The 18,663-nt window shown below is 42.8% G+C and overlaps 1 protein-coding gene across 2 annotated transcripts in view; it reads right to left on the bottom strand.

The window, feature by feature from the left end:
• Positions 1-18,663, bottom strand: part of gdpd5b (glycerophosphodiester phosphodiesterase domain containing 5b) — a 38,841-nt gene that overhangs the window by 2,638 nt on the left and 17,540 nt on the right. The window contains exons 3-15 of one of the 2 annotated variants that reach the window (XM_070971278.1): positions 13,333-13,436; positions 11,374-11,467; positions 11,096-11,155; positions 10,561-10,659; positions 9,670-9,763; positions 8,047-8,192; positions 6,599-6,681; positions 4,863-5,013; positions 3,343-3,564; positions 2,996-3,153; positions 2,747-2,894; positions 1,645-1,727; positions 793-807 (exon numbers count right to left, since the gene is read on the bottom strand). In XM_070971278.1, the coding sequence (XP_070827379.1) occupies positions 793-807; positions 1,645-1,727; positions 2,747-2,894; positions 2,996-3,153; positions 3,343-3,564; positions 4,863-5,013; positions 6,599-6,681; positions 8,047-8,192; positions 9,670-9,763; positions 10,561-10,659; positions 11,096-11,155; positions 11,374-11,467; positions 13,333-13,436 (1,457 nt within the window). The remainder of the gene's footprint in view (positions 1-792; positions 808-1,644; positions 1,728-2,746; positions 2,895-2,995; positions 3,154-3,342; positions 3,565-4,862; positions 5,014-6,598; positions 6,682-8,046; positions 8,193-9,669; positions 9,764-10,560; positions 10,660-11,095; positions 11,156-11,373; positions 11,468-13,332; positions 13,437-18,663) is intronic. The other variant, XM_070971279.1, reaches the window with a different exon arrangement.

The following is an 18,663-nucleotide window of genomic DNA, read 5'->3' on the forward strand; positions in this document are numbered from 1 at the left end:
ACATGTGATTATGATTACAGTGTGTGTAAATGTCAAATAACCCATTTTTCAACAGTCATTGCATATCTATTGAAAATAACCTCTGAATTAATAAGTAGTTCATTGTAACTGGATGCAGTTTGTGCTATTCTGTGAAAGATGAAGGCCTGTGTTCATGTCAGCGCTGACTCAGATTTAGCTTCGTACAATCAGTCAAGTCAGAGGAATTAATTTCCTGTATGCGAAAACGCCGGCCTCGACTTCAATTAACCTAACAGAAGAGCATCAGTCACCATGCACAGAGGCATTAAGACAGAGAAATGAAAAAGAACTAGCTTTTAGTTCATCAGCATCAATTAACGCTAATGCTTAAGCACTCCCCCCTCGCGAGTGTAAGGCTGCAGCTCACTTTGGACATTTAGTCGTTTGGCTTAAGACGATGGATAATAAATTTGAGATTTCAGCGGCGACTTAATGCTGTGGATGTTTTGTGCTGTGTGAGTGGAAAGCATTCGTTTCGTTTAGCCCACAGGCATAAAGACGTGAGCTCCTCCCTCGAGAGGAAAGTGGCAGCAGTGCAGTGTAACGATTCAGGTGAGAGAGAGAGAGAGAGAGAGGAAAGTGAGAGAGAGAATAAATATAGAGTAGAAGTAAGGTGGAGAGAAAAATCTAAAAAAAGAGAAAGAAGGTAAAAAAAGATAGAGAGAAAGCAAAGGAATGCATCCAACAAAAGAACGATGGACAAAGATAGTGAAAGAGAGAAAAGAGGTGAAAGGAGAGAAGACTTCGGGTCAGAAGAGGTGACCCAGTTACCTGATCATGTGATAGCTGAGAGAAGATGCCAGAATGCAGCAGAGGAGGAGAAGAGCATGCACGTCAGGCAGAGGGGAGAAGACAAGGAAGAGGCAGAAGGACAAAAAAAGGACAAAAGAAGGCGGGAGAGAAGAGAGGTCAGTTTAGAAGCCAGCAGAAGCTACTGAAGAGCTCGGCTAAGCAGAGCAAACCCACAGTGGACCGTAAAAAAAGCAAAGATCAGTGTCCTCCATCCCCGAGACGACAGGAGGACAGGCCATCTGTCTCTGGAGGTGTCGCAGAAACAAACAAAAGCACACTCCAACAGAGTGGCAGAAACACTGGAGGAGTGTGAAGGGTTAACACATTTTAGCTCAGAGAAGATATGCTCAGACAAAGTTCATCTTCTCTGCCACCACTGGTGCGTGCCAGCACTGAGGTGCAGGGGGAGAGAACAGCAAAGACACATCAGAGCAGCTTAGAAAAGCACGAAACCAATACATGATCTGAAACAAACAACGGTGAGCTGTTTCCAGCCTTTCCTTTGAAGGTCACTATTGGTAAATCCATTAAACAAAGTCATTTAAACACAAAGGAGCTGCAGAGTTATGTATGAGTTGTTACTTTAACGATGTGTTCCAGACAGAGAAAGAGTGACAAACTGAATGGAAGCGACTGAAGGGCGCCTGTTAACTGACAGCAATTAGAGATATGTACATGTATATTTGTGTTTGGGTGTGAAGCAGAGAGAAAACCAAAAAAGAGCAGTGTTTACTCTGTACTCCAGCAGAAAAATGGAGAAACATTAAGCCTTAGGTAAGAAGTTACCACAATGGTTTGACTACGGTAATATCACCGAGTGGCTGTACTTACTTCTGGAAAATGAATATTCCTATGACTACAGCAAAGGAGATGAGGTCTGCAGACACCCACATCAGGCAGTATTCATCTGGTCTCTGGAAACACACACACACAGTGCAGAAGAGTCATGGTAGGTCTAGTTTCAGTGAGTTTATGGCAGGCTCCACCACTGGGTGGAGCTACATGTCAACAAACAGCCTCTTACTTGAGCAGCAAGTGTATTTAATGTCATTTAAAATTGGGAAATGGGAGAATTTAGCAGTTCTCTTGGTGCATTCTTGTGAGGAGGTGTTCACCGCGTAACAACGCCCTTAGCATTGTCATGTATAGAAATGTAACAAGGAAAACCTACAAAAAAAAAAAAAAACTTGCTGTCCTGAGGATAACTATCCTCTTCCACTGGCCTGAATAACATCACTTGACTTAGATTCATAGTTCAAATGAGCAGACAGCACTGCAGAGGCACCGGTAGGCCGAACTCTCCCTGAACCACAGCAGGAGGCCTGGTTCACGTCTGCACGTTGTCACAGAGAGTTCCCATATGGTGGTACAGACGGGGCGGGGCGGGCCAGGCTGGCACGCCGCAAGGATGAGGCGAGTGAAGCAATACCAGAGGGGCACAGTGTGGGTGCTACCCATGTTCACAGGGTAGACGACTAAACTAGAAAAGCCATGAGTCATACACTACAGGATACACTACAGAGATGATGCTTGCCTTTCTACCGTGCTGGGAAGTCAGGTGACTGTGCTTAGTGCGAGAAATAAACAGACTAGATGAGCTCAGTTGACAGCCAGGCTCCCTTGTTGATATCACCTGTTCGAATCTAGTTTAATCATACATAGGAGACAGGCTGTCAGCTAATACCATCTATGCTCGTTCAGCCTCCAGCCTAGCCTCTAGTTTATGAAACTTTTTAGATTTGGTTCCAAAAACCTGTTTGGCAGATCTTTTCCAGGCTGGTAGGTGAAGTGGGCACAGAGAGAGACCATGACTGAACAAAGGGGAAAATGAAAGCCTCATTTACAAAGAAATCCCACATTTGATTGCAAAGCCATACCCGAGAAGTTCCATGCAAAGAAGAAAATGCCATACAGTTATGTCATGGATCCTTACCATGAGCCAGATGGGGTAAGGCACCTTCTTGAGGATGTGTGGGGCCTCCGAGGAGACCGAAGACACCCCGCTGCACCACAGCACCGAGTACAGCCAGGGCTCGTTGATGGTATAGAGGGTGAGGTTGATGTTGCCCTGGGAGAAGTCCCTGAAAGCAATCACACACGTACAGGCACGGCTTTGAATAGAAATCCATGTGTGTTAAGGTGCCAAACTGATAACATATCGGGTCTGTCTGTGTGTTCCTACCTGATTTCCTGTGTGCTGGCCTGGTTGTACCTGAGCAGCAGCCTGCTGATGCCGGACTGATGGAGACTTTCAGGACTCTGTTTGTCCACTGAGGTCTGGATCAGACCTGGTGCCACCTGTCTCACCTGAGCTCTGTGTTCATCTGGAGTCCACATCACCTACACACAGCACAATACACAGGACTACTGTGACACTTGTCTCAATGGACCTGAAGCCACAGTAGGAAGCACTCATTGCCTACAGAGCGCCACTGAGATGAATTTGTAAATGCATTATTAGATTAATTCACATTTTAACCCATTGCGTTTGCATGAAATATGTTCAGAAGGGTGTTCCCCTATACTTACTAGATTCTGAGCGACCCCAGATTGCTGCACAGCTTGCAGCGTATCATTGATCCAGCTGTGATAGCAGGGGTGCTCCGCGGGAGGTCTCCTCAGCCTGAAAACCACTGTGCTGTTATGATAGGAAGCCAGCTTTAGAAGCTGCTGCAGGCTGCACACACTCTGGTTGGCGATCAGATCCTTCTCGTGGGGGGACAGGGTGTGCACCATCCAGAAGGGGTCATCCTGAAAAACAGGAAGAGTACAACATGAGGATGAAGACCACACATGTTTATGGTAATAACGCTGCAAGAAACGGAACTGTTTTTGGAAACCTGTGCAAAAACATAAATGCCTTCATAATCCTAATAGCTGCTTTCAATAAAAGCATTCATCCAAGTGTTCTGTAGGGTGTTTGGACAACGCCTACGGGAAATAAAAATAGTTCAGTGTTTTTCCTCATTTTCTTCCTCGCATCCTTTCTTGCCTCACTCCCCCCTCAGCACACAGGAGACGCTGATCAGATGCTTCTGGTTTACTTCTTCTATGATGTGCACCACTTTGCTGACTAAAAACACTTTAGCTTTGTTATTTTTATGACACTTCATCAGGACAGATTAGGACATGTCAGCATATAGAAATCAGAGTATGACAGTGAGCTATCAGAACACACAGAGAAGTAGCTTTTCTTGGAACGCAATCTCCTGCTACCATGTGCGCACGTGCAATGTAAACACTGAGCAGGGAGAGTGGAGACAACAATGCTGATTCAAACAAATACTGACATGTCAGAGACACAGCCACGTGTCTTTGCACAGCAATTGGAGATGAGGATATTTAAACACACAACATGAGTTTAAGCCTTCCTTTCGAAGCAACCAGCACAGTGAGTGCATACATTTAGACAAGAAGCACTTGGTGTGGCAGTTTTGGAGCAAACAGAAAAACACAGAGAAGAAACACACGACCAGAGGATGCTGTCAAGGGATTAAAGTGGAACACAGCAAAGTAGCACAGTGCGCAGAAAGCCATGTGTCTTCATCACTGGATCTTGCTCCACATTTATCCAGACTTTCTTCCCGAGTAACACAAAATGAAGATAAATGTATTTACACTATCTGCAGGCAATGACTAAACAGGAATACAGCGGTAAGTCTTTTCTTCAAATCTTGTAGAAGGTGCAATATCATTATGCAGGAAACAATAATTGGGTGCCAGAGCAGCCAGTAGCTCTACATAACTCTCATGGCTGGTTTGTTAGTGTGTTTTCATCCTTGTTGACCCTGATCCACTCGTCTCGCACTTCGGGCAGGTTGAAACAAACAATTATTTTGAAGCACTAGTTGACCCTGATCCACTCGGCATACAGGATCTCTAAAGCATTAATGAATCTCACCATGCAGATGAAACCGGAGGATTTCATGAGGATCAGTGAGCGAGGGCGCATACTGTGGAGTACCAATGACTCAGTGGGATAATGACCTTTACCACACCATGTCTGTCAAATGAAGCTTAAAAAGTCCTCATCAGCAAGCAAGATGTACCTTGAGGAACCACTGTCCTGCGTTGAGCTGCTGCAGATCTGTCCAGTTGAAGTACGAGGCATCGTCCATCTGTCTGTCTGGGAAAACCTTCTCTACATCTGTGGTCCTCTGCAGGGTGTGATCGTGCATCAGGAAAGGCACTCCGTCCACACTAAGGATCAGAGGGGGGTCCAGACTTTAACATGCAAGTTGGGTGGGTTATAATTATCAGCATTATACAGTGTTTACTGAGAATCTTTAATTCTTGTTGGCGAGAGGACACATATCAATACACATATCAGTATTGATATGTGTCCTCTGTTGAATTTTATATAATCACAGTGAGATCACATGCAACTGTTCATATTCAAAAAGGACTCAAAGGGATCACCAAAGGTAACTTCGTCTGTAGCTCAAGCCTTGTAAAGGAATAAATGTTCTCAAAATGACATCAGATAAGAGCACAAGAGTCAGGAGTTGGTTGGAGGGTAAAGTCTGTCAACACGAGCAAAAAGGAAAAGGAGAGCAGAGGAGACAAGACACAAGAGTTGGGCCCAATTGTGTTTTTGTTTTTTGTTTTTTTGAAAATGCTGCTACTAATATTTGAATACCAAATGACTTCCCCTTTTTTAGTTCACGTCAGCACATTACCCAGTAAAAACAAACAAACACTGCAGAAAAAACCCTCCCATTTCTCAATATTTGCTATTCAAATTCTTAGCAGAAAAAGAATCTCTAGCATGTGTGGATATGTGGGTGCGTGTGTGTGTATGAACTTTTAACTCCAAAAATGTATTTATCTGGAGTTAAAAAAAAACAACAACTTACTACTAACACACTAAGTTAAAATGTGAAAACACTGTAATGATCAATGATAAAAAAATATGTTGGTATATTGTATGTGCATGCTTGTGTGTGTGTGTGCATGTGTGTGTGTGTGTCTGGTCTGTGGCAGGAGTGGAGTCTTACTGTCGTTCTGGCTATCATCAAGTCTAATTACTCAGCACAGTCAGGAGCTCACCTGTCAGCAGCCTGCACCAATCACACAGCCACTCACCTCTCTTAGGACTGTACAGTGAGCAAACACACACACGCATACACACACACTCCCAGCGTGGTCACTAATACAGGAAAAGTGTCTGAACTAGCAAAGCAACAACTCCCCACCTCTACACAATCACTCATCCTCCACTGCTGCACATGCTTGAGTGAACATGCATACCCACTATCCATCATATACCATGGCCACTACACAATCCACCCATCCTCTTTTCTTCCTTCAAGTGTGTCTCTCTGAGCTCAGCCTGTCACCTCCCATTATCTTGGTGATGTCATGCCTCCATCTACTGCCTGCTGATAGACTGATGCACTCTGGCATCACTCTAGAGTGCTCAAATGATGTGTTTACATTGTAATTTGCTTGTTTTTCATGTGAGCAAATGACTAAATATTATTGCTTTGCCCATTTCTCCTTAAAGACAATAATTTGTTCACACTGCACTTCCTGCAGGGGGGATATCAATTTAATAACTCACCTTTATGTCTGATATTTAGAGCATACAAAAAACAAAAGCAACACATTATGTTAAGTTCTAATCTTGTCCAGTGTGAGCTCATCCTCCTATAGGTATTAAGAGGTTTGGGTAAGGTATGAATGGAAACAAACCAGGGAGGCAGAGTCTTGACAGAGACTCAATAACCCTTCATTTGTTTGGCTTCATCATTCTGCAGTATTGATTGTGTGAGTGTGTGTGTACCTGATAGCCACGTCAGCCTCCAACCCAGTGACGTTCATCTGCAGAGCTCGCTGGAAGGACCACAGAGTGTTCTCTGGAGCGAGCTGGAAACAAACACACACAGTACAGACAAACACACAGTCATTACATGTCATCCTGTAACAATGACCTACTGTTATTGGTGGAATTCACTGGAAGCCCTCCTAATAAAAAGTGACAAAACTTGAGATGTACATAAAAGGACATGTCATTAATCATTGAGCAAGTTATGTTAGAGAGTCAAAAAGAAACATCTCTGTGTTGTCAGATGTATGTGAAAACAGACTCCATTGTTATGTTGTGAAATGAAAAAAGAGCAGTGTTGTGGAATTCTCTTTAACCCCCAATTCAAGGTTATGATCAATACCAAGTCAATGGGTTTAACATCACTTTCTAGACAAGCATCTTCCTGTGAGACCCAGTGAGTAAAGCTCGTGACCAGCAGGATAGGAATGATGCTGTGATCAATATAGGATCGTTCTGGGAAACTGAGTCCAGTCATGTGATTTCTCTTTCCTTGTGGGAGTTTCTCACAGCCTCACTGAGCCACTCCTAATTTTAGATTCCACTGTGAGGATCGATCGCTTTATATAAATACCACAAAAAGCAGGGAGTGTTTTGGAGTGTGTGAGCAACTGTTATGAATAACCAGGAATCCACCTTCCCTTTCCTTCCAAGCGTTGTGTAATACTGAGCCGGATACTGTGCCAAGTACATAAATCTTTCTTCAGGTAATGCTTCGAAGCAATAACATTAATCCAAGCACATAAATCATTTATGAAAAGCAAAAAATATGCTTTGGTGTGCATACATCATATCTTCCTTTGGCCTTTGGATGCATACTTCGCCAACATGCTCCAGCAGGCATTTGAATGCTGTAGTGGAGTCTAAAATCTTATCTATGAGAGAGATGGTGTAACTGAAAACAGCTGAAGCAGTGAATCTGATCATAAATTATCTGTAATCAGTTCTCTTTTACATCAAGCTTCCAGGTCTTTGCCAGGCAGATCTCCACAAACTCCTGCAGAAAATACATTACTGCCATACATCAGGCAGTGAGAGCTGAAGGCTGCAGGTTATGTTTGTGGACTATTTTCAGTTGCACCACCACAAGGTCATTAATAGACTAGAATAGCCCTCGGAAGAGCAGGAGAAGAAAAATTGGTGAAAAACAAGGGGAACAAATATCTACAAGGCCAGCACAGTTTCTCCTCTGCCTTCTCCTAATCAGAATCCAGTGGTCCTCGATTATTCTGGGTTAAATCCTCCATCATCGACATTGCTGAGGTTGGGGGTTTACCCACTGCGAGGCTGATATCAGGAAGCTAAAAGTGTATGGCAATGTGAAAGCATATGTAATACAATTTGTATAAAGTGGTCCATCTCATATTCCCACATTCTGATTGGGTAAGAGAGGTCAGCTCACTCACCATAGGGGCTCCCTGGTGGCCAATGACATCAGGGCGTTGTTTGAGGGAGGTGGGGTCCATGATGCAGGGGGACGTGATGTACAGGGGCACCACGTAGAGACCCAGTAACACACTGAGATACAGCAGCACGACCAGCACCTGGAACACTGAGAGAAGACAGGTGACAATTTTGCTTCGGCTATTATCTGAGATTATCTGAATGTGCCCTGTAGCTTTCTTGATTGGAGTTAGATCAGAATATTGATGCCACGCTCAGGTCTGTGCAGTAAAGATGAAGCCAGCCTGAAGACTGAAAGCAGGGGAAACAGTTAGCCTAGCTCTGCTCAAAGAAAGCTCACTAATTTATACAGCATCTTGAATTATTCAGTTATCTGGACATTTAAAGGAAAGAGACAGTGAAAAAAGAAGGGTTTTTATTGGCCAGTGAAACAAATTTCAGAAAAAAAGTAGATCTTTATTAACATTGACACTATAGAAGTCAATACTATAGCTAAGCAAATCCACAATGGTATATTAACAGTCAGTTTTCATAGCATATCATGGTATGCATTAATGAGAAACTGGTGATTTATGTGTTGATTTATACCCAAGAGAACATTTCTGAACAGTCTGGGACTCATGTTTAGTTTTCAAAGAGATGTGTGATGTAAGCAGATCCTGTAAATGTGGTTTATGTTCAGGACTGTATGTAGCTACGCACATTGACATCAGGGGCCAGGGAGATACATTTTGTCATGCATCCACCTCAGTGTAAGTGAACGATGACCTGTGTGTGTTTGTAGGTGGGTACACACACACACACACACACACACACACACACACACACACACACACACACACACACACACACACACACACACACACACACACACACACACACACACACACACACACACACACACACACACGGGTATGTATTTGTTTCAAGGTCAGCTCCGGGGTAGGGTTAGAAAACAACTCTCGTTACACACAGGAGACTCACAGCCTTCACCCACACACACCCTCACATCCTCTTTGGTATTCAGACTCTGCTGTGCATTACAGCAGAGATCTGGCCAAGACCTTCCTACCTCATCAAATCTCTCCAAAGGCAGAACCTGAAATGTAGCGAAGGATTAAACATCTCTTTTATTCGTTTTAAACGTCTGTCCTGGTACAAAGGACAAACTGCCTTGTCCACTATGAGGAAAGTCACAAAAAAGGCAGTTATGTAACTCACTGAAAGTAAAATCTTTGTATGCATCTTCGAATGAATGAAGAGTGTTTCTTCTGCAGAAAGTGCATGTTTTACATGACCAACAGACTAAATTTACAATGATCACTATTGCTTAAACTGGTATATAAATGACACTGACTTTCAGTCCGATTCTGCAGCGAGAGTTAGACTAAAGCTGCTAATCCCCAGAGAGAGCCCTCAGGGAGAACACAATCCAAGGTGTCCTGGCTGGAAAACATCACATGAGCCCGTAGGAATGTTCGTTATCTCTGACACCCTGGGTGGAGGTCCTGGCCTCTGTCTGCATAGTGTTAATCATTCACCACTCTTCCTGTGCGCGTACGCGTGTGTGGCAGATGGTTACGGCAGGTGAGAGCAACTTGTGTTCTGTGTTGAAGTAAACATACTTGTCTTTTCTGAGCGGGCGACTTGTCCAGCCACAATCCACGACAGTGCCGTGACCGCGGCAAGAGCCCCGATGTGCAGGAACGGACCTGTGGCCTGGGCAGAGGAGTGAAACAGAGCGGAGAGGATGAAGGTGGGGCGTGGAGAGAGAAAGAGGATGTAGAGAAATGGAGACAAAGGGGAAATAAGGTAAGTGAAATGAGTAGAGAAGCAAAGATAAAGACAGAGAGGCGTGGAATTACAGACATTATCTTTGGTCAAGTCAGTGGTAACACTATTCAGAGATAATAGCTATAATTTGGAGCGCCATTAAATTCTAATGGCATTAGTTTCAGTGGAATTGTGCATCCACTTCAATAACCTCACATGAGCACAGAAATCATGAGCTTGTCTGTTGGTTATCAATTAGCTGTTAATTGTTAGCAGGATAAATGCAGGCTGAGTGTTGTGTCACGAGAGTACATGCAATTTTAATCCTCCCGCTTTTCCTCTGCGGCACTGCTGAGTATGGAAATACAAACATTATTCGTTAAATGCTTCAAAAAACAGATAAATGTACACAATGTAAACATTAACATGATGCAGCGGTTGCAGATGGGATTGACTGATACAAATAACAGCATGTGAATATCAGAATGACACCAGGCTTAAACAGGTATTTGAGAACTTTCACAACAGCCTATCCTGGACGGGTTTGCCCAATCATTTTATCCACTGCCCACAAGCCAAAGGTTAAGACCTTGGTTGTTATATAAAAATCATAAGAGTGCCTCCACCCTGTGTGTCACAGTGCTCAGTTTAGTACTCCAACTTGGCACCAGCAGGGATGTCAAGCCATCAAAAGTGGCTTTGGGGCTTCCCTGTGTCTGTGTTCTGTTCCTGTGTCCGCTAACCTGTAGGGAGATGGGGATGACGTCCCACTCTTGGCCCCATGTTTGATTGACAGATATCACCCCAACAATGGTGGTGAGCAGAGCAGCAGTCACTCCTATCTGTGTGGACAGAGAGGCAGAAAATCAGAGAGGTTGTCTCTTTAGATAAATACATGTACACACCCACAAAAGACACACACACCACAGAATAACCCCAAATAGCTCCCAGCCCTTTTCAACCCCAGACAGTGTTTGGTCCTTGTATTTGGTTAGCTGATAGCGTTTTAGACCCGGCCGTTTACTGGGTTCCACAACACTCCTGGGACAACATGATCCAAACTGTAAGTTCAGGAAAAGTTCAACTGATCAGCAACGAAAGAGTACACACGCAGGCACCAAGCAGATAAGTATATAAACACACACACGCAGACGCAGACGCAGAGGCAGAGAGAGAAGCATATGTAAAACTCACTCGTCCCCTTCTACCTTCCAGTTTTCGCCACCCCCACACACTGAACACCCACACAGTCACTCAGTCTCACATTGGTGACATTACCTTATGGAGCCAGTGCAAATTCAACTGTTGCCCAAGTGCAATGTGGCAAAGTGCTAAAACCTGAAAACAGAGGAAAAAAAACACGTAAAAGAGCACAACTTTGAAAAACAAGTCTGCGGCCTCACAGATCTAAACTTGCTCAGCCTTGCCACGTATCATGGTTACTATGTCTGGCAACACATGGAAAAGATTTTAAAGCTACTAAATCACTACCAGGGTGCTGTGATGAACACAACATGCACAACATCTCCACAGGGAACGTCTGATGCAGGACTGACCATTAAAAATGCGATGTAGGTGAAGCCAGCAGCGGTGGTGGCCAGGATGGGAACGGTGCCATCACTCCACTCCCCAGAACGGTTATAGAGGAACCTGCATGGACAAGAGAGTGAACAACATTTTACAAGCTGAGAGCTCACCTCAATTTTAGCGTTACTAACTGGAGTAAAGATTTGTGTTAGTTCTTAAAAGCATTATTTACATTTGAGTTGAGTTTAGGGGTGTATAGCATTATTAGTTTACAATGGATTGGCAAGTCAAGTAAAAGGTGAGTTAAAAACAGGGACACATGTAAACCAAATGCCTTGTGAGTGACTCAGAAGCTGCTGTAGACTGCCTGCAAGTCAAAGACCTTAAAAAAAACAAAACAACAGACACGCATCAAGCACCCTCGAGCTTAATGTTTTATTGTTGCAATAAAGCAAATGCAGATACAGCCAAAGACAGCGGCCTCACTGACCACAGACATGGTTGTTGGGCTACAGGGAGAATTCAGACCAAAGAGATTATGTGATTGTTACATTAATGGCGCGGTGGCAAATTACTGACAGCTGGTTTCTGTCTTTTGAGGGAGCTTCAGTATGGCAAACAGCAAAGGCAACAACAAGGATAACAAGCCTGCATGCATCATGTTTTTTTTTTTTTTGCAGACAGACGCAGACAGACATAGTGGCTCAAAAGGGTAAAGGGTGACAGTGGCTGCAGGTTTACTGCCGCAGAGCAAATAAGTGTATGGGTGTGCGCATGTGTGTTTTGACATGACAGCACTAATTTCTTTCAAAGCCTTATCAGTGATTCCAGTGGCACAGAGCCCCAGCAGCATCACTTAGTGCTGATGCTCCTGGCTCTGTGAATATGTTTATACTGCAGATGGATTGGGACACTCCCTGCTACTAAATCACTAGAATGCATGAGGGCAGGGATGTCATCTCTGTGATCATCTGTGCCATCCCGACAATAAAGCAGGAAGGAAAGCAGGAAATTTGTGTACTTCCTATTGAAAAGCCACCAAACTGACCTCCAGAGATTAATAAACACTAGCGAGATTGCTGCTAAAACTGGACTGGGGGTTGCTGTTTTGGGAACTGGAAGAGGAGGGTGAGGGCAAAAGATGTCGAGAAAAGGTAAAAGAGAAAAAAATATGTAGCAATGGAAGTAAAGGAAGGCAACAGACAAGGATAAGAGGAAGAAGTGACATTGTAGAGGTTAGTGAGAGCAGGTGCAGAGGGGGAGGGGAAAGCAGTTGGGGAGAAAGACCTGGGCATGTGATATTATGGGACACAGGCAGCAGTAACCATTTTATACTACAGTGTGTACAAGAACATGGCAAACATATGATTTAAAACGATAGCATTAAACTTTACCGTTAGGCTGTAAATGTAACGTCTTATGAGCTGTCTGATCCACAGCTCGCAGGATGCTGAAGCTTTGTCCATTCAAATTTCTCAGTGGTCAATTATCAATCAGTTATTTCTGTTAGTAATTTCACCTTGAGGACGGTAAGCAAAGCATCTATTGTGAATCTCAGCAGCACTTTTTGAATGAAGTCATGGGATTGCCTATGCTGTATCGTGTGTGTGCGGTTTTGTATTAAAACATGCAATTGAATACAGATGGATTCATCTTTTAGGTTTGGAAGAAGACTTAATTTTGATAGCTCGCAATGTTTTCAGTCACATAAACTAGTGGCCACATAAAAGTGGCACGTGGCTGAGTCATTTATAGAACAGGAAATGTTGGGCCCTCTCGGTTACGTAATGGTGTAATCTGTGGAGAGCTGGGTGGTCTCTGCTCAGATTAAGGCAGAGGAAGGATTAAACTGATGATTTAGGAAATCAACAAGCTGACAAGCATGGATAGAATTTATTTACAGCTGAAACAATATGGTGACAGTAGAGAGACAGGCGTCTGGCTCCAGTTTGACCTGACCTGAGCACTCGCTTTGATTGCATACTCACCAGTTGAACTCGCTGTAGTCATTATGTGCCTCCCACCAGAAGTAGAACCAGACCAGCAGCAGACAGAAGGTGAAGAGGAGGATGAGGGACCACAGCAGCTCCCACTGTGCACGCACACAAACACAAACAATTCATTATTTCTGACATGACCTGTCATGAAAGTCCACTGGACAACACGAAAAGCACAATCACTGCTCCACAGCATGACAATGAATGCAGAGCAGCTCTGCCTGTTGGCAAAACAAAGGGAAAAATCTAATCTGCTGAATTCTACTGTTGTGGACACAAAGCCGTTAAGCTGCGGGATGATTTCGTACAACTTATCAGCTTGATAAACACAACTTTCAAGAAGATCTTCAGAGAGTTCATTAGCAGAAAACTTTCCATAAACTTAACTACAGTACGTTGAGCACATGTTGTCAACCTGGCTGCTGACCTTTGCAGAGAGTATTCCCTTATACACTTTGCTCATTATCAAGCAATGACTTTTAATAACTTCACATGCAAGCCAACTAATTGCTGTCACCCTCTGCCATGCACTTCTGTACCATGGCAAATATTAAACTTGCAATATCTTCAAGCCACTCAGGAGCATACTTGCAGGGAGGCTCTCCATCTTTCTCAATGCACTTTCAAACACACCTACAGCGCTGCTGTGAGTCAGACAAGAACATTTTCATAAAGCACAGAAAATTGCTCATAATCTAAAAAAAGAAAGGAAGAACCGAGCAGCGGAAGTGTTGGATGACTTAAAATGTGCTGATAACAGACAGGTCACACATGCACGCACACACTCGACAGAAAGACGTCTCTGGGTTAAACAGTGATAGACTTTCATCATCCGATGCCAGTGAACACATGAAGTGATGCGGTGCGATAAACCAACACATGTTTGGATCAGAATGTGAGATAAAAGGAGCAGTTAGGATTCAAGTCACTGAAAGAGCCTGTGTAATCTGGACAAACTGCACTTCTGGGGAAAGAACAGCCACAGCACATCAAAAGGTCAACTGTAATTGTAGTCATTACAGACGTCAGAGTCTACCATGTCCTTAGGAAGGCAAGGGATTCTGGATAAATATATGCACTCACTCATTTATGTCAACAGTAAAAGCATATTTACATTACATGCTGTTTAGTGCCAAAACCATCTGAGTTCACCTAAAGTGTGGAGATGTGCTGCTTTTATCTGTTTCATATCATTGGAAATTGAGCTCTTGCTCAAAACGAGCAACGTGAAGATGTCACTTTGAGCTCTAAGAACCCAGTGATGGCCATTACATAAAATGAATAATTACAGACTAATACTCACGAGCTGCTGTTTAAATGTTTTTCATAAAATCACATGCACATGCCCACTGTGTGTAGCGTCAAGACAAAGGCACTCAGTGAAGCAACCCAAGAATATGAGCTTGAATGCACCATTGTTATGTGCGCAGAGGATCAGATTATTATCTCCCCGACCAGCTGATGCGACACATAGGTAAGACAGTCTGCCTGACCTTCTGCTCTCATTCCCAGCATGTTCCTTTTTTCTGACATCTAAAAGCTCTTTAAATGCTAAATATGGAAGTTTGGACTCATGATTCAATCCCCTGCCTGAAATTATTTCAAACAGCGCAGCATCTGAAGGTCGTGTTTTGATTCCAAGCCTGTTTTAGGAGTTTTCCAACATTTCAACATTCAGATCTGGGGTCAGCTGTAATGTGGAAATCACAGCCGTATGACGGTATATTATTTATTTTCTGGGCATGGTTTTAGGGCATAACAGGGATCATTTGTACAAAAAAGGGAAGCAAACTCAGGGGAAAACACTGATTCAATCCCCTCTCATATTTGGACATGGCTTCTGAAGTACATTTCAAAAGTGCAAGAAAAACATTATTATGTAAGAAGGTCCTGTTTCATCCAATAATATGGGCACCAAATCATTTTTGGCTGTCTTTGGAAGAAGGAAATGACCCTTAAAAGATAAAAGCAGTCATTCTGAAAAAACAAAACAAAACAAAACAAAAAAAAACATTCCTGCAATTATCTTCTAAAGGGTAAATACTGTTTGACTCTTCAGGTGGTTTTATCTTTATCGTTTACCTTCCACTGGAAAAAAAAAAAGCAGTGAGATATGTCTTATGACAGCAAAGCTCTCCAAGTGATGAAAAGGTTTCCATGGTGTCCGTAGGAGGCAGTTCGGCTCATTGATGAGAAAGCACTGACCCCGGTTCCCATGGTCCTTAATGACTACCTGGAAACACTTGGGAGATCTGAGGTTGCTCCTGAGAGGGGACATTGTTCACCTCCTACCCTTTCATCCCCACACCCCCTCCTCCCCTGTGGGTTATGATGGATGTGATCTGAGACGCCCCTGAGACAGCAGAGACGGTGTGGTCAATGAGTTATGAACACTGAGGTGTCTTTAATTAATCGAATGACCTAATAAACTATAACCCAATGTCATTTCAGAGATATAATGCTTAAGACAGGATTTTGTTGGCCATTATTAACTCACACTATTATATTGGCTTGAATATAGCAGGTATATCTGTGCTGTGTCCATCGTTTTACACTAAGTGGAGCTAAGCACAAATAATGTTGTGCACATGTTTCTGTATTTCTCACTTAGGTACAGTATAAGGCCTCCTGTTTGCCAGCTAACTCAGCAGCAGCGCTCGGCAACACTAACATGACTAATAATAATAATAAAATTAGGAATTATATCTACCAAGGCTTTATAGGCACAGCGTCAGCAGTGCTTTTATTATGGGCTTGCACAAAGGTCTTTCCCTGGCAAAAATACAGAGATGGACTGCTACAAAATGCTAAAAAAAAGAAAAAAAGAGTGTAAAACTTCATACATACTGTATATCATACTTACATCATCTTGCTGACTCACCACTGTGTCAGTGATTTAACATCTGGGAAAGCAGGTGTGGTAAGACACAGAGTAGACAGCTTTGGCCCTTGTTCAGAAACAGTTAAAGACTCAAGTGACAGCAGCAAAGAATGTTTCATAAAATAAAAAGTGTGCATATAGGGTCACTTTATAGGCGCTGTCTGCACCACAGTGCAGGCAAGAGAGGAGCACTGCAATAACAGCCAACACCATTTCACTTCCCTGCGTCCCTCAGTGGCCTTCTGCCTGGATTTCTTTATTTATATTGACTTTTAATGGCTCACAGCAAGTCCAGTACAGTAGATTAAAACTGAAGCAGACAAAATATATTTATTAAACTGCAGTATTGGATTTTTAAAATGTGTTTACAGCGTTAATCTTCTGAAGTTAAAATAATAATTCTGGGAAGCCTTTTTAATTATAGCGCAGATTAAGTTATTTAATTTCCTCACGTTATGTAATCAAAGCTGCAAAACAGTATCTCGTCTTCATTTCAAGAACATTTGAGTTCCACTGCAAGATGAGCCTTAAACAGCCCAGAATCAAGTCTTCCAGTCTGAATTCGTTTCTAAGATCATTTAAGTGAATACCTCGCTGAACAACATGTGTGTGCAATCACGTACTTGCTTATTTATTCAGATACACAAATAAAACACATACACATGCTTCCTCATTATTTCAACAATGAATAAGTCTATACTATCTACTTTGCAAGTCAACCTTGGGCCACAAGGAACCAGTATGCAGCGTCCTTGAGAAGTCACTCATGGAAACTAGCTGTTCTGCAGATTCAGATTCTGCAGAAGTCAAATTGTGTGTTGCTGTGCACCTGTGTGTAAATTTATTTGAGCTGTGGAACCTACAAATGCAGCTCAACTCGGACTCATTTAGCAGCAGTACACAGGGAAAGAACGCAACCCACAGCCTAAAGATACATGTTTGTTTATAAAGCCCTAAATGGGCTGGCCCCCTCCAACAACATAATACTGCAGACCTCCTAACCAGGCTCAGAATTCACTTTTATCCACTAGTGTTTGACATGTGGCTGATTTTTGACTTGTGCCTATGCCTGCATTGTGTGTTTTTGCCTATGAGCTGTGTGGATTGATTTTTCTATCAGTGTTTGTTGTATTTGTGATTTTAACTGGTCTGTACAGCACTTTGGTCAACGTCTGTTGCTTCTAAATGTGCTTTATAAATACATTTGACTACATTTGACAACCATGTGGATTGATAGTGTAATAACAACTGCACACATTTCTACCACAGCATTCTTTTTGAAGAACTACGGTATGAACTGACACACACAAGTAATTAAGTGTGTTTGTGTTACTCACGCATGAGTACTCCATGAAGGAGCTGTCTCTGCATCATGTACAGTACGTCAACATGTACTGTACACACGGAAAGCATGGCAATATCACGAGACAACTTTCTGAACACTTTTTTGTGCTTCTGGTTGTGATAATTCTGGGAAATAATGTGCATACTGACACATGACAAGATGAGTCATCCGAGGAGAGGACAAATAGTAACCATTATTATTATTAGTGCTGGCAATCTCACAAGAGATGCTGAAAATATCTGTGGAAGCACAATACCTGAGTTTAGAGAACATATAAATCAAACCAATGCATAATTATCTTGTTTGAATTTTCAGCTATTTACTCCTTCTGTATGGGTTTGATTGAAAGTATGGTTTGACATGCAAAGTGAGGGTTTCCTGTACCAAAACAGACATTCAACATTCACATCTACTCACACTAAATTACTGTACATGTTTGATAAAGATCATTTCTGGCAAAGTCTTTTCAGTGGAGACCTGTGCTAACACACCAACAACACACAGTTAAATGATGCATTCAATTAGGTGGCAGCTTGACTCGGTATGCTGCCATCGAACATGCCAACACTGAGAGAGAAAATATGGTGTGGGATGGTCCCGAGTCAACTCGCTGTCAAAGATAAATACAGACAGATACAAACAAACACAAACATGACAGCGTGTCTGAATGAACTTGAATGTCGGAGAGACATTTTCAGCTCACACACAGCAGGAAAAAAGCAAAGCTGCTTTAGCGGTTCTCATTTTGCTGACGGTGCTTCTTTCCCGGTGAGGCGCAGGCACAGCCTCACATGCCTCCCTCTTTGCTTCTGTCTTCACTGGATTTAACACCTCAGTCCCTTGTCACATTCCTGAGCATATCCAGATAAGTCCCTGGCATTTCACACACTGCTGTGTGCACTGCTTCATAATGCTATACCACCAGAGCTACGCACACAATGTAAAGGTGTATGCAAACATAGAATGGTGGTCTGGGAAAAATATGTCAAACACCTTCCTAATAGTGAGCTGAACCTCCCCCTCACTGGGCAAAAATGAATGAACTTACTTTCAAATGAAAATAACTAGTTAACTAGTTATAAGTTATATTTATAAG

This window comes from Chaetodon trifascialis, chromosome 9 (assembly GCF_039877785.1).
Source record: "Chaetodon trifascialis isolate fChaTrf1 chromosome 9, fChaTrf1.hap1, whole genome shotgun sequence".
NCBI lineage: Eukaryota > Metazoa > Chordata > Actinopteri > Chaetodontiformes > Chaetodontidae > Chaetodon > Chaetodon trifascialis.